The following is a 16,873-nucleotide window of genomic DNA, read 5'->3' as shown; positions in this document are numbered from 1 at the left end:
GTTCCACCCGGTGGAGCTTTGGAGATGATGAAATGTAATTTTGTTTTTAAAATACAATTAACAAAAAACAGTGTTTAAAATAGAGTGATTACTCACTATTTGTAAGATTTAGACTAGATTTAAAGAAAACAAACTTTAATGAACTTCAAAATATGCGATTAATTTGTTATCAATTGACAGCACTACAAAACACAAGTTTCATTTCAAGTGAAAAGTTGAATTCAGTACACTAAATAATGCAATGGATTAAATTGACACAATAACCCTATTTTGACGAATCTATAATGAACTATTTTAGTTTTTGTGATTGACAGACTGTTAATGTCTATCAAGAGCTTCATCTCTCATGAATAAAAGTGTTGAGAAACTGGACAAAGACCTCCATCTCTTCTTCCTCCGTCAACAGGCAGGACTTGTGTTTCTCAGGGTTTCGATATTTATCCAGGAGCTCCAGGGTCAGGTCACGCTTCAGGCACTGCTGGGTCAAAAACATGTTCTGCAGGGAGAGGACAACAGATGGAGACAACAGAAACAGTGAGTGAGCTGAAGATGGTGAAGACTTTAGCAGCATGTCAAAAATAAGGGCCGGCTCGGACCAGATCAAGTAAAGAAAAAGATTGGATTACAGACGGTCAGTAGTTTTTCATTCAATAAATAGGTGTTGCAGTCAAAAGATGCACTTATTTGTCCACTTCGGGGTAACACTAGACCCACTAAACACTTTTGTGTTTGTATTTGGGGAGAACCCAGACGTTTCTGGACATCAACATCTATTAAAAGATTCCATAATTACGTACCCAAGAAGAAGTCTAAAGATTGAAAGAGAAACTTAATTTAATACTTTAGAGATACGCATCATGTCCTGCTCTCATCTGACGTATATACTTATACCATATTATTTTTTATGTCATGACATTTCTCGATACATTATTATATTTATGGACACACCATGCCATAACTTTTTATGGACATACTGCACAATGACTTATTATGATCCGGTTAGCCAAATGAAGCCAATGCACCAAGGCGCAAGTGTTAAAATTTCTCTTTACTGTGAGCTGAAAGTAAATCTGAGCGGCGCACTTCAGTGCTGCTACATTTAAAAAAATCCTGGAAAACAAATATTAGCTATGATTCTTAACAGCTGCATCTAAATGAAAAATCAAGACTGGAGGCAACAATGAATTGTGGTCAATCTGCCTGACTCTTCCACGCTAGAGCAGGAGGAAGGTCCGAAGACGAGCGAGCCAACGAGCACGCTATCCAGCTGACCCACTACCTCGCTAGTCCTCTTCTCCAAAACTCCTATGCGTTCTCTCTTCCCACAGAAAAGTGGTCCGTCAGAAGCGGTTGGGGTTGGTTAATAGTGATCAATATTATCTCTCTGCAGAAACACTTGCGGTCTCGGAAGGGGGCCGCACATACTGAGAGAAACTGAACAGAGCCTCCTTTTTTCGCTTAAAGCAGGCAAACGGATCTTGCTAGCCAGCGTTAGCTAACATTTTCAGAGCAAAAATCAACAAACAAAAATGCTTCTTCATGTGCACTGGCATAAAACGTTGCCTATACATTCACAATTAACAGCTGCACAGCTGGACTGGGGCATAAAGCATGTGAGCAGTACTGACTGAGAGCAACTTGCAGGCGCTGGGTCTCTTCTTCGGGTTCCTCACCAACATGGCCTTCACAAAGTTATAAAACATGGAGGACCTGCAGATAGGACATATGTTGGTAGCAGGCGTGCATGTAATACACATGTACACATTTAATGAATAATTGTATTAAGCTAATATTATTATGCACATTATTGATGACAGGTGCTGTACACGTCTCCTTCATCACTTAATGATTGAACATAATGACATTTTTTATTTACCATTTAGACTTGTCCTTCAGTTTGGGAGGCTGGTAGCCGCTTTTGGACATGAGAAACAGGACTCTACAGGACAACAAAGCAGTCAATAACAATCTGTTTGCGTCAGTAATCATGCATTTAAATGTCATTCAATTTGCACGGTTGTGTCAGTTTACCGCAGCGGGTGGACGTCAAACAACGGCGGCTGTAGCTCTGCCAGCTCAATGGCTGTGATGCCCACGGACCAGATGTCGCAGCGTTCATTATAGCCACCTTTGATCTCCACCGCTGCCACCTCTGGAGCCATCCTGAGGACATAAGGGAAAAAGCAACAAGAGACTTTTGTGCCGCAGATTCGGTGCAGTAAGACAGATAATACATCAAAGGAAGAAACAGCAAAAGGGTAAAGAAGAGAAAGCTTACTAGGAAAGTGAAGCTATTCTGGGTCTTTTCTCGTAGCCACTAGTAATTTATTTTGCCCTTAAATGTTCAGGTTCTGGATCTTGTGACATGCAAAGCTTCAGGGAGACTGATCTCTGGGTGGCAAACTCACCAATATGGTGTCCCGATAAAGGACATCCGGCGGGCCAGAGTGGCAGTGATGTGAGCCGAGATCCCAAAATCAGCTACACGACACAGGGCACAAAAAAAACCACAATATCTTCTGAATTAATTTGACTCCAAATAATATACTTAACAAGACAGGTTTCTCTGAGTCGGTGCATTTGTTCTAATGTAATCCAAAAACATTTTTTTATAGTAATGGTGGTGTATCAGTGCATTTGTGGAATACCCAACAAGATTATTTATTCCACTCTTGACTGAATTGTCAACCAAAGTGGTGTATTACTGGGACAATCCTTGGCGTGTAAATGAAACATTGACAGCCAAATAGCATGTGTTGGAATACAACCTCCACAAAATGATTCCTCAACTTGCGATAAACCCATTTTAGTATGACTAACTATTAATTGTCCCCCAACATCATCCAGACAAAAGAGACGTCTATTGCAGCTAATGTGACTCATCTCAAGCAAGCTGTTTCAGCGCAGAGCAAAAGGTTGAATCAACATCCACCTACCCAGTCTGACTTCGCCGTGGTCGTTGAGGAGGATGTTGGCACCCTAGAAAAGAGGACGAGAAAAACACCCCACAGTGATCATTCCACTGAACGTACACAGGATGGAAACCTTGTGAACTGAGAGTAAAGGTCAAGTAAAAAAAGTCACCTTGATGTCTCTGTGGATTTTCTTCTGTCCATGCAGGTAGTCCAGACCCTGTTCACACACACACACACACACACACAGTGAGCATCTAAACAGTAAAAAAGTGTGCTTTATAATTGCAACTAGTTTAATAACACACGCACTAGGAGAGCAAACAAAAAAAGGAAACAAAATGTGTTTTTTGTCCTCGAAAAACATTATAAACAGCAGCAGATTATTAAGAGTCCAAATTCAGTTAATAGAAAAAGTTTGACTTCACCTGCAAGATTTCCCGGCAGATGTATGCGATCTGTGGCTCAGCGAGAGTACCGGTCACTATAGGACACAATTCATTTTAAATAATGGACAGCGCAGTATGAACAAGGTCCATGACAAAAGCTTTGTAATGTGTATTTACATGCTGACTCTGCTTTTGTTTAGCCCATCATAATTGAGGACAGCAACGTTTTGATTCAGACTATAAGGAGTATTTCTTTCTTTTGTAAAATATGAAAATGACAGGAGAGATAGGCAAAGCATAACCTATTAGCAACTGAATAGTGAATAAAAACATGAGTTTTGGGCCAGTTGAGATTTTCTAATCTCTCCAGCATATTCTGTGTCTGCCATGGGTCCATTTTACCAGTCAACATTTTATTGACAATTGCAATTTACAAATAATTGTTTTATAATTTGAGCGGCAAATTTTGCAATTGAAGTTGTAAGGGGGCTTCAGATTCAATTAAGTTAAGTAAACTGAGAACTTTGCCTTTGGCCCTGAGACAATTGAATTCCCTCGCTTGGTGCAGTGATTCACTCCCAAGAGTGCAACCCAACGTTTTCCAACACATTCATTCTGTGAACTCCACTCCAGCATGAACGAAAAGACGCTTCAAGATTAGTAATGCTGTTCACCTCATTCTCCTAACCTATGAGTGCAATGTGACTTCGAAGTAGGTGGGACGAGTGAAAATTAGTCACCATCAACATTTGTAAAGTTATGGTTTCAGAATAATGGAGAAGAACTAGATACAAAATAGAATACAGGATTAAGCAAATTAAGTATTGTGTTTTTACGAGTACTAGTATTTTAAATAATACAAAAATAGTCTACATAGGCTGCTAAAAATTGAGAAAAGCTAGTGTAGAATAAGTCATAGAAAGATAGAGTAGACGGATAGTGTCAGAGATAGTGTCAACTGTTGTGGATTAGACATTTATGAAATATTAGAAGTACAGAGAAATTGATATAATATACCAATAGAAAAAAACCCATGTAAAAGCAATGTCAAATCAAAATTAAAAAACACTCTCTCTCACACACGCACACATCCACACACACACTCACCGTGGTAGATGTCCTGCAGGGAGCCTCCTCCACAGAACTCCATGCAAATCCACAGTTTATTATCTCTGCAGACAGAGGGTGAGTAAGTCAAGTGTACATGAGGTCGATGAAGAGGGCCAGAGGGAGCACAGAGAGACACACAACCCACCTTATGTAGCTGCCGTAATACGCCACTATGTTGGAATGTTTACAGCCCTTCACTATGACGATCTCCTGCTGGATGACAGAAAAATCATCGTCTGTGGAACCAGAAGGAGAAAGAGAGAGGACACGATAGCCGTTACTTTTATCAGACTGCATACCAACACAGTGGGTGTCCTCATGCTAGCACGCTGTTAGCTGGTTATACAACCAAGTCGTGCCAGCTCTTCTACCTGTTGAGTTTATTGTTGGTAACTTTGGAAAAAAGGGCCCGCTAAATAAATATGATGTGTATGGATTGAGCGCCAGCTGATAACCAGTTAGCATGGTTGATTGGTGAGACCCTCAGAACAGAGTGTGAGAGGCTAATAGAGTCACTCCAATCGTCACCAAGGCAGAGCTTGAAAGTATCTCAGTACATTTACTCAAGTACACATTGAGGTACTTTATTTGAGTGGTTCCACATGGAACTACTTTTAACTTCCACTCTGCTCCATCTAAGAGGTGATTATCGTATTTTTTTACTTTTTACACTATATATGTCTGAGATTTTTTCATTTTTCTCCTTTTTCAACATGTGACACATTTATAGAACACGGTGCATTAAATTAGCCGGGAACAGAGAACACCCTACAATGATCATACTTTTACTTCGAGTACTTTAAATACTGTATATATGTCTGTCACTTAATTTTAATTCAATTCAGTTCAATTCATTTCATTTTGTATAGCCCAAAATCACAAATTTTTTCTTTAGGGGGCTTTACAGTGTGTACACTTGCAACATCCTGTGTCCCAAAGCCCTCACATCGACACAGGAAAAACTCCAGAAAATGTTTTACTTTTGTCACGATGTGGTTCTTTCTGTGTGGAGTCTGCATGTTCTCCCCGTGTCTGCGTGGGTTCTCTCCGGGTTCTCCGGCTTCCTCCCACAGTCCAAAGACATGCTCTGGGGATCAGGTTAATTGGGGACTTTAAATTGCCCGTAGATGTGTGAATGTGAGTGTGAATGGTTGTATGTCTCTGTGTAGCCCTGTGATTGGCTGGCGACCAATCCAAAGTGTACCCTGTCTATCGCCCGAAGTTGGCTGGGATGGACTCCAGCCCCCCCGCGACCCTGTGCGCAGGATAAGCGGTTTGACAATGGATGGATGGACGATGTGGTTCACTTCCTGTCTTATTTTGTAGTTTTCTGCCACTCGTGTCCCCGGGTAACTTTACTTCCTGCCTTGTCATGTCATCCCATGTGATCGTCTAATAGTTTCACCTCCACCTCCCTTGTGTATTTAAGCCATGCGTGTCTGTTGTGTCACTTGTCGCGTCATTGTCTATCGTCGTGGATGTTCGTAGTTCCTGCCTGCTGTTTTTCCCCCCTGGTTCCTGTGTGTTTTTGCCCCTTGGCCTTTTGCTTTTGCCTTTTGACTATTAAAGTCTTTTGCTTTCTAAGAAGTCTGCGTTTGAGTCCTGCCTCCTCCACGCATCCCCTGATAACTTTAGTAAGATTATAATTCAGCGTGTAATTAGTACTTTCTCTATAATTCTCTATAATCACAAAGATGCGTTTTAACATTCTTCAAGTAGCGCAAACTAAAAGCAGCAAGACTTACCTTGTGGCTGTTGTAGTATTATATATTAGGATTTTACTGGTGTATCTGGAGCTCATTTTGAACAATTAACTAAATATATTCAAAAAGGATTCATCTGCAGATTATTCTCTCTATTAATTGATTGTTGAATGGCAAAAAAAAGTCAGAAATCCCATCACAATGACCCTGATGAATCCCAAATGAATGGAAATGTGTTCATTACCTGGTGCAAGTTCAAACATTTAAATGAAACTTCTCACCTGCTTCCATCTTGATGACTTTGATGGCTGCCAGCTCTCCGTTCTGCTTGTTACGGGCCTGAACACACAAAAAGAAAGGCTATTATTTTAACAGTCAGTCATTGCCAGCTAGCCCATTTCAGAATGATCATGATTATCAGTTATTGATGATTATGTTGCAGCTTAGTCATTTTTTAGTACTTAATAACTCGCTGGGTAGCTTATTCTAAAACAGTACAGTCCTGTTTAATGAGTTGATAAAATGTAATACTCAATATTTTTAATCAGAAAAAAATTAGTAATCTAATTCATCAAAGTAAATGCAGTCTAGCTACATTTGATATTCAAAGTATCTTTAGCAGAACTTGAATAAATGTTATTAGTTGTAGCCTGCAACTGGTCATTTGACCAAAAACATTTGTATATTTTTGAGTACCAGCAGAGCTTAATTTGCATGTTTTCTTTGTAGATCAGTGCAACAAACATGCCACCGCAGTACTCAGTGGCATTGCAAACAGACAGAATACTCACTCGGACACACACAGTTAAAACTTTTTATTTACACACACACAAACACAGCAGACACACATACACAGACACATTTGCTGACCTTAAAAAGTGCGATTGAGTGAAATTGTCTCACTTCTCTTTTGGTTATTTGTACTATAAATAAACAGGAAGCACAAACAGAACTTCCTTCACACTATTCCTTCAGAACTATAGTATACAACTTCACCTCTGCATTGTACTCCAGGTGTTATTGGGCAAGAGGACCATTGTAATAAAAAGTTTTATTTTACAAAGATGACACGTATTCATATATAAAGAGAAAGATGCTTGATGTCAAACAGACCTCTGCTTTTAAAATTATTTCTTATAAACCTCATCTATTATGATATAAAGGGCGTCATAACAAACATGTTTAGGAACTCTAAAGAACACTTAATACATGCAGTGCCGGGTTCTTTTAGTTATAGGCCTTCATGAATAATGCGTCATAACAACGCAAATTATCATGATGAATTATGAATATTTATGAGTGCCTTAATTATAATGGTACTGTGCTATACACTTAGTATTACATGTAGATTCTAAAGAGTTGACTTGCATCAATAACTGTACTATAACTGTCCATATATACATACATATATATATATACATATACATTTAGTTCATAGGTACCGTATATTTTTGTGCTAATCCTTTTTGTTAATACTTTTGTTTATACTTCTACCACCAACACACCAGACTGTAGTAGATGTCTGCCCGCCTACTTACACTAAGAGAAAATACTTGTTCACATTATGTCACTCGTCAAATACAAACAGTCAGAATTGTACCCGGTCAGCGACCTTTGAAAGGTAATAACGTGGACCGGGGAAACTCCAGTAACAAAAGCATGACAAATGGATATTTGAGCAATAATAACCTCAAAACAAATGTGACGATACCTTCAGCCTGAAATAATTCTGACTACATTCAGATCAACTGCTTCATGATGAATGTATGTCAACGTATCTTTACCTGATGTTGCTGAGCTCATACAACAAAACAACTTTGTAGTCACATATTTCATGAAATGAGCAGGCTGTCGTTAGCAGTGTTGGTACACTAACTAAAAAAGCTATACATTTAACCCGCAAAACCCCAAAAAAGATAGAAGGTAGGCGGCGGCCTCCTCCACTGTCAAAGCGCCGCTTCCATTTTGTCGGAAACTCTAATGGAAGATGACACATCGATACTGACATTGATGGCATATCGACGTTGGTGGACTTTTGGGTGGTCGCTTAGGAGGGCGGTCATACACCTATTGGCTCACAGTGAAGAGAGACAGCCACGCTAACGCTACCATTCCACTTACTAACCTTCAAGGGTCAGTGGCATGCAACACTTTCCTTTTGTGGTATTTCGGCAAGTCATCATGCGGGGTAGTTTTGGTTTTGATATCTGTCTGAGATTTCTTCCGCTTTGCTTAACTACAGTATGCTCATAGCTGTCCTATATTCAATTAATCAATGTGTCCGTCCAAAAAGATTCAGGTTGATACTCTGACCTCACTGTGGACAGCTGGAACTGCCTCAGTAGTTAGCTCAACTAGCTTAAATTAAAAACTGGCCAATAATTCAGACCAGTTTTCAATACTGGACTGAAGTATCTTTTAGTTCCCACTGTACCTGCCTTTACAAAGTACATACTGTTTCATTCCACTAGGGCGTACTACACATAACACGGCTTTCTCAATCTTCGACTCTCTTGCTCATTTAGTCAGTGTGCAAAGGATTGTGTGTCAGAAGAGCCAAAGAAGCATGCTGGCTTAATCGTCTGCCTGGAACTTCTTGGTGTTTTTTGCATTTTTCGTAATACTAAATATACACATACTAAATATTTTTCCAGCAACCATAACAGTTTAGCGCACAATATTGAATTACCATACATAGCCTAGAATGGACAAAGCAAACACTAAGAATGACGATGGAAAAACTGAAAGGAGCGTGTGTTGTTGTGTCTGTGTGCTTGTGTGACATCAGAGAGGTCATTGAGAGGAAAGAGACCCCACACGTAAACAACCAAATACATGCACAAGCCGGAAGCCGCAGCAACCTTTCCATCTTGAAGTGTGCATTTTCTAGTTTCCTTGCACTGACCACTGGGAGAACACCCACACAGGCACGCACACACACACACACACACACACACACACACACACACACACACACACACACACACACACAAAGGCTGTAGGTGATGCTAGTAGAGGTTGGACGGGGTAATGGTGGAGGGAGGCTGATGCTTGTAGAGGTTGGACGGGGTAATAGTGGAGGGAGGCAGATGCTTGTGGAGGTTGGACGGGGTAATGGTGGAGCGAGGCAGATGCTTGTAGAGGTTGGACGGGGTAATGGTGGAGCGAGGCAGATGCTTGTAGAGGTTGGACGGGGTAATGGTGTCACGGTGTGGTTCACTTCCTGTCTTATTTTGTAGTTTTCTGCCACTCGTGTCCCCGGGTAACTTCACTTCCTGCCTTGTCTCGTCATCCCCTGTGATTGTCTAATAGTTTCCACCTGTGTCCAATCACCTGCACCTCCCTTGTGTATTTAAGCCGTGTGTCTCCTGTGTCACTTGTCATGTCCTTGTCTTTCGCCACGCATGTCCTTGTCTTTCGTCTTGGATCGCCGTAGTTTCTTGCCTGTGTGTTTTTGCCCCCGGTTCCTGTGTTTTTTGACCCTTTTGACTATTAAAGTCTTTTTGTTTCCCGCAAGTCTGCGTTTGGGTCCTGCCTCCCACACGCACCCCCTGACCAATGGTGGAGGGAGGCTGATGCTTGTAGAGGTTGGACGGGGTAATGGTGGAGCGAGGCAGATGCTTGTAGAGGTTGGACGGGGTAATGGTGGAGCGAGGCAGATGCTTGTAGAGGTTGGACGGGTAATGGTGGAGCGAGGCAGATGCTTGTAGAGGTTGGACGGGTAATGGTGGAGCGAGGCAGATGCTTGTAGAGGTTGGACGGGGTAATGGTGGAGCGAGGCAGATGCTTGTAGAGGTTGGACGGGTAATGGTGGAGCGAGGCAGATGCTTGTAGAGGTTGGACGGGGTAATGGTGGAGGGAGGCAGATGCTTGTAGAGGTTGGACGGGGTAATGGTGGAGCGAGGCTGATGCTTGTAGAGGTTGGACGGGGTAATGGTGGAGCGAGGCTGATGCTTGTAGAGGTTGGACGGGGTAATGGTGGAGCGAGGCAGATGCTTGTAGAGGTTGGACGGGGTAATGGTGGAGCGAGGCAGATGCTTGTAGAGGTTGGACGGGGTAATGGTGGAGCGAGGCAGATGCTTGTAGAGGTTGGACGGGTAATGGTGGAGCGAGGCAGATGCTTGTAGAGGTTGGACGGGTAATGGTGGAGCGAGGCAGATGCTTGTAGAGGTTGGACGGGGTAATGGTGGAGGGAGGCTGATGCTTGTAGAGGTTGGACGGGGTAATGGTGGAGCGAAGCAGATGCTTGTAGAGGTTGGACGGGGTAATGCTACCACATGTACCACCTTTTATCTCTTCACACAAGCACTCTTCCATGAAGACACACACCAATGCTGATGTTTGGATACTGTAAGTATAAATGATCTCTCTTCCTCATTTTGGGTTTAAAGATAAATCAACACCAACCAGAAATTCTAAACATATTTAATTGTCAAACATGCAAGCACGCACACATGCACACACACACACTCGCACACACACACAAAACACCCTGTTTCAGCAGAAACCTGTTACAGTTAACTCAACTCTGCCATCACTTTCTGCATGTAGTCCGCTGCTCCTTTATCTCACTTCTTCATTTTCTTTTTTACTCGAACGTTGCACAAACACACACACACACACACACACACACACAGCACAGGTGCAGCCCACAGCGTCTGCGGCCTGAAACCAGAGCTGCAACATGTTCAACAACCACTCCTACTGCAGCCTAGTAGCACAAGCCACATCTGATAAGGCGACTCTGGGTTTTACTGTGAGATGGAGGAACGCGCTGAAATGATCGGCTGCTTTAGTCAGCTCGGTGAAGCCTGTGTCAATTCCGGGACCAAACCAAGCTGAGACGCCTCTTTAGCTTTATTCAACAGACATTTCTTATCCAAATTTACAGTTGTGATGGGACATTTAAGATTCATGTACTTATCAAACCAAGTGGTGGTCCAACAAAGAACATTTCAACGTTTCTCTTCGCCTTGGAATAAAATGTAATAACTGTGTTAATTGAATTTACCCTAATAAAAGATACAAATATGTTCCTGTGGAAGCTAGCTGTCGTCAAACTGAAGAGCACATAGTTTAGGTAACATACTGCTGGACTACTGGATTGTAAAAATACATTTCACCGTCAAACCAGTCAAAGTCATCTGTGTAATACTTTGGTTTATGATGAGGTATCTGCTGAACTAATCACATTCCCATTAGCTGTACTTGTACTGAACATAAAAAACCCTTCCATAAAGAATAAAATAACTGATTACTACCCTGTATGTGTAAAGTTCAATAATACTTTAATAGTAAATCATTCATTGTGCCGTTTTGGAATTGTAGATGGCGTGCATTTAAACATTTATTTTCAAAATGAAAATGTATATTTTCTGCTAATTGTGCATACAGTCTCTTAAATAAACTTCCAATGTAAGGTTTACTTATGTAAAAAAAAAAATCTAGACAATTGTGGTTTCAGTTAAAATAAGTGATTCGTAAGATAAATTAACTACATTCTAAGGAAGTTGCATCGTAAGAGTCAATGGTTTCACACAGGACCCACACAGCGGTGCTGAGTTGAAGTTCCTCTGTATGAATTATGACAGACGTAGCCATTGAGCAAACTGGCCATTCATTTTTATGTTCTTTTCATTTGCAGTTGCACTCCATTCCTCAACAGTATTGGTTACTGCCGCTCGCTGTCCAACAGGTAAAACCAGCTGCTGTTTCCAGCACATGGCGCAGACAGGGAGGAAGTGCGAGGCACAGGATGTTGTTTGTGTGCATTTCTTTGCTTCACTGTAAAAAATGTATGTAACTCTGAACTAGTTGATGTACAGTTGCTTATATGTTTCTGTAACATCCGATGTCTTTGTTGTTATTTTAATTTGATATCTTTTTGTGTATTGTTGTGCTAAAGAGGTTACTGAGGCCAAATTAAACGATACTGAATTACATGAGTCTGTGTGGCTGGTTGGTATGACACCCTTGGTGATTGATTATATTCAATTCATAAAGGTTTGATCATCTTTTTACATCGTAACCCCTCCTCTAACCTACAATTTAAGGATGAAACCTGCCTCAAACTATTTCACCGTTTCCAAAGCAGTATTTTGTTTCTGGAGTTGCTTTCGACCAACTATTTACAATGACCACGTCAGTTTCCTGTGAGCTGCCCAGATCAGTAAACAATATAATTTAACACGTGAATGACTTGCAGGCTGATAAGAATATACCGCATGAGTGTCTCCGCCCACGGCTCTAGAACTAGCGTTGCAGACCTACACCAAATTTCGCTAACAAGCCAATCAATTTGGTTTAAGTCAAAATTCTGTATGTATTGTACAATAAAATGTTCCTTGTCCGTGTTTTACTACTATATGTTTGTTACCATTATATTATTATATGTTCATGTTGTGTTACTTAGTTAATATCACTGCGTCATGTGTATGTTGCATTTTATGCTGCTGCAGATGTATAAACCCCTTTGGATTGTGTTTGTTAGTTTCATCAACATCAATTTACTCCTATTTTATAAGATCATCGCTTGCGTGTAGCCTTTCTGCCATGTGAGAAGCCTTTCTGCCCTGTGAGAACCTAAAAAGAATTTTAAAAGTATAAAGAGTTTATATAGGTGAAGAAGTAGGAGGATTTTATCAACACGTAGAGTTTTATATAACAACTCTACGTGTTGATAAAGTCATTTTGTTCCTTACAAACATCATCACAAACATTCAACAAAAACAAATCTGGAAATAAAAGGTTTTCAACTAACTTACATGCACTTTCGTTATTGTTTTAATTTTCATTCCACGAGTGATCACTGTGAGTGAAACCAATATGCAAAAATATGTACTTGAGCAGGCGCACATGCATGTTTGATCAGCATTGAGTGTCTGTGTGTGTGTGTGTGTGTGTGTGTGTGTGTGTGTGTGTGTGTGTGTGTCCATATGTAGAGGAAGAACAACTATGCAAAAATCTCCATCTCCCTCTCTGTAGAACTCGATAGCAGGGTTGGCTGACCCGATTTAGAGGAAGTGCTTACAGCTAACCTTCTTTGCATCAGCAGCATTTACTGTTCAGCAGAGACTAGTGTGCTGCATGACTCTGCGACGCCTGATAAGCCCCACAACACAATGTATACCAGCTAAATATAGTGGAGATCGGAAAGTTGAATTGACAAACCCCCGACCTCCCCTCCTTATTGCTCTTTTCTAGTTTGAGATCAGACATGTTCTAATTTCGAGTGGTCGGTAAACCAGCAGTGTTGAATGACTGCTAAATCTGGTGAATTCGTGTTTTAAGCCGACACGACATCGACACATTTTCCAACGCACGCTCTCTGTCGGCTTGTGGGAGTTTGCTCACGAGCTTGTGTGTGCGCACACGTGTGTGTATGAGCAGAGAAGGATTGTCAACGCGAGCGACTATGTAGGGACAGAAATGACATGCCGTGGTGTAAATAAGATGGATAAAATAAGATATTTAGTTTAATAAAAGACAAAGTAGAGACCTGTTCCATAAGAAAGAAAACCTTAAATGACTTCTCATGTGATCTGTCACTATGTAGAATTTTTTTATAACAAAATGAACCTGACCTTCAAGGAGGGTGGGGGCGTCGTTAGGGAGCGGGGTCAATATATAAAACACTGAAACAGGCCTGAATGCATGAAGACATGGTGACGGTTACATGGCTTGAATCGTGGCACAATCCATCACCATGCTACTATAGTGTAGAAGAAATCATATTACACACCAAAATAGTCAATTTAATTACAAATATCTAAAAATTGTACCCGAGTACAGCTCTTAAGTAAATATGTAGTACTGGCATTGCTCGACTAATTGCTCTGCTTATGGTTAAACCCCCGGCATTGAGTGCTACCTTTGGTTGGGTTGTTGTTCGTGTCACCTCCCTAATGTTCTGGTTATGGCAAGCAGAGGCATGAGCCAAACTTCAATGAAATGAGAATGTGTTCCTTATGTGAAAATTATTTTTGAAGGTTTATATTTCAACTCTGACGCTCAACCTTTAACTGTGCCCACAGGATCTTTGTGCTAAGCAACAAAGTACTCCTGTTCTGAGGTGGTCCATGACAGAATAGATTGGTAGTAAATACAATATTCTTGTTGAATGTTTTTTAATTTTTACAATGGATCTCAGCCGGAGAAACAATAGTATTGTTTGTAATCAAAAATGAGGACACTGTGTTGGTGACGTCCGTGAGTGTGTATTTTCATGACTGGTGGGTAACGGTCAGGGTGGCATTAGGGCCGTAGCAGCTATGTTGGGTAAGTCCAAGAAATCAGTGTCAGTCAATGTAATGTTTGTAGAGAGAAATCAATATATACTTCTCTGTATCTATCTATATAAAGCCAATTTTCACTCAACATCCAGACTTGATCAGTTATATTTAATAAAAAACTTCAACATTATAATTTTCTTTCCAAAGGAATATCTCAGATATAAAAATCCCCGCTGTGATAGTAGTATATACATATAGTATATAGTTAAAATAGTGCTCTCTGTGAGATTACATTTTAAGATGGTGTTTATATTGTCCCAATCTTGTCAGTGTTAAATCAACACTCAACGAAGTGTTAACAAGTTAACTCGGAATAAATGTCAAAAATAAATCTGCCCAGTGTTAAATACATTGCATGTCATTTAGCTGACACGTTCATCCAAAGCAACTTCCATTGAATTTTTAACCCATCGTACATTTTAGCCTGCGGAGCAATTAGGGCTTAGGTGTCTTGCTCAGGGACACTTTGACATGGGACATGTAGCAGCCGGAGTTCAAACCACCAACCTTGTGGTTTCCGGCTCACCCCTCGACTCCACAGTACGTAGAGTTAAACCAAACACCAAGAAGTCTGACACTGTACAGTTACATTTCAAACCTATCAAAGAGTTAATTTAACTCAACTCAAGTGTCGCAATCGAATCTGATCTTGACACTGAATAATGACTCCAACCCTTTCGTACAATTTACTCTGTACGAGTTGAATCAACTCTTTTCAGTGTGATTTTAACTCTGCACTTCAACACTTTTGCTGAACACCGGGAAATTAACTCTAAGAATTTTTCTGTGTGTAAATTAACACCTCAAGAGAAAAGCAACGAGATACTTTGTATGGACTGCAATCAACCATCAGCTATCAACCTTTCGCTTCTTGTAAAACCACTTCCTCGTGCATTCAAGCAATGTAACAAACATCAATCGTACCCGTAATCCTAAACTCCAGATTAAATGTGACAAAAATGCATTCTACCGAGTTCAATTATAATGACATATCTCAGTCTCTACTTAATTACAGTTTTGATCTACTAATTCTTTACTTGAGGTACTTTCTGTGGTACATTATACTTCTACTCCAAGTATTTATATTGGTGGTAATTATTGTACATTTTACACCACTTCATGAATTCGATCAATTATGATACTTTCCATATTCAGATTAATAATTTTAAATGAGAACTAATAAATTAGAATGTATTGTCAGGGTTAAACTACGTAGCAGTAACTTGACCAGCTGTAACATCAGACATTCATAAACAGACATTGTATTAAAGCTACTAACTAACCCTGGATACTTCCTGCAACGTGTTAACGTGTGTACTGTTGAGTACACTGTGAAAAACAGGTAACTGAGCAACATGACAGAAGCAAGGCATGCTTAGCCTGCCAGCAGTTACTGAGGCAAGCAGCCACTTCGTACTAATGAATTTACCCAGACTGAACTTTTTATTTCATCTTTGCATAAAACAGTTTCGTTGTCACAAACTGACAGTCAGCAGCAGCACAGGAGCTTCTAAGCAGCGGTTTGAGGCTCTGACCTTGTAAACGTCCCCATAGGTTCCTCCTCCGACCTTCTGCAGGATCTCAAAATCATCCTGAGGGTCCCTGGTGGAGATGTCCAGCGCTGCCCTGTGTTGGAAATCCATTTTGACCTTTGTTGTTACTGATACTCCTTAGGCATGTCACTCTGCGGCAGCTACGTTCACGGGCAACGAAACTGACAAAACTCTCGGAAGAAGTGAGCTGCTCAGATACGCACACACTTGGCCGTCCGTTGTGTGTGGTTATGCTGATGCGCACACACACACATTCTCACCTTCCTGTTTGTGTCACTGCGCATGCTATTAATCCCTCCTAACCGTGACACTCCCTCCCTTCTCACTGTAACATGTTTTTTTTCACAGCTCTTTAGCTCTTAGCATAGTCAGTTTGTTTGTGACAGAGACTCACCGGTTAGTATTCTTTTGATTCTGTGCTTGGGGGGAATAACATACAATATAGCAATACATAGATGATTAATTGCACGCTGTTGGGTTTTCAGCAAAAATTTACTTCTTGCGTTCACGCCCACTGTTAAGTGTGTGACTACGTGCGCGTGTGTGTGTGTTGTAGCTCAAGGTGAGTCACTCGTGCTTGGAGCTCCCTGTCAGCTTCCTGTTCAAAAGCATTTCCCTGAAGATAAATAAGGGGGCCCCATTACACGCTGTTAAGTCAAAATAATTTAATCTGCTGTATGTCTTGTACTGAATATATATATATTGCCGTTAATTGTTTATTGAATTATTCTTCAAGGCCTGAGAGCCTGTGGTGAACAAAACCATTCTCACAGCTTTGTTTAGCAGGGTTATCGTCAACCAGGTCGTGGTTTGTGGTTCTTCTGACGACAAAACTGTGTGTTACGTTAAAGTTATACTAAAACGTCAGTATTTATACTGATTGTAATGTGGATTAAACAGTGCCCTGGGTTACTA

The 16,873-nt window shown here is 40.8% G+C and overlaps 1 protein-coding gene across 4 annotated transcripts in view; it reads right to left on the bottom strand.

Annotated features, from left to right (window-relative positions):
* map4k1 (mitogen-activated protein kinase kinase kinase kinase 1) overlaps positions 1-16,240 on the bottom strand; it is a 28,496-nt gene extending 12,256 nt beyond the window's left edge. For 2 of the 4 annotated variants that reach the window (XM_040177656.2, XM_040177657.2), the window contains exons 1-12: positions 15,941-16,223; positions 6,396-6,453; positions 4,557-4,647; positions 4,409-4,473; positions 3,341-3,396; positions 3,085-3,132; positions 2,937-2,979; positions 2,409-2,481; positions 2,032-2,163; positions 1,877-1,939; positions 1,629-1,710; positions 380-496 (exon numbers count right to left, since the gene is read on the bottom strand). In XM_040177656.2, the coding sequence (XP_040033590.2) occupies positions 380-496; positions 1,629-1,710; positions 1,877-1,939; positions 2,032-2,163; positions 2,409-2,481; positions 2,937-2,979; positions 3,085-3,132; positions 3,341-3,396; positions 4,409-4,473; positions 4,557-4,647; positions 6,396-6,453; positions 15,941-16,048 (936 nt within the window). In that variant the 5' untranslated portion in view covers positions 16,049-16,223. Of the gene's footprint in view, positions 1-379; positions 497-1,628; positions 1,711-1,876; positions 1,940-2,031; positions 2,164-2,408; positions 2,482-2,936; positions 2,980-3,084; positions 3,133-3,340; positions 3,397-4,408; positions 4,474-4,556; positions 4,648-6,395; positions 6,454-15,940 lie in introns of all 4 variants that reach the window. The other 2 variants (XM_078085531.1, XM_078085497.1) reach the window with 2 other exon arrangements.
* Positions 16,241-16,873: the final 633 nt, after the last annotated feature.

Source organism: Gasterosteus aculeatus, chromosome 1 (genome assembly GCF_964276395.1).
Source record: "Gasterosteus aculeatus chromosome 1, fGasAcu3.hap1.1, whole genome shotgun sequence".
Lineage (NCBI taxonomy): Eukaryota > Metazoa > Chordata > Actinopteri > Perciformes > Gasterosteidae > Gasterosteus > Gasterosteus aculeatus.
Note: the sequence above shows the minus strand (reverse complement) of the source record. Positions and strands in the feature narration are given on the sequence as shown.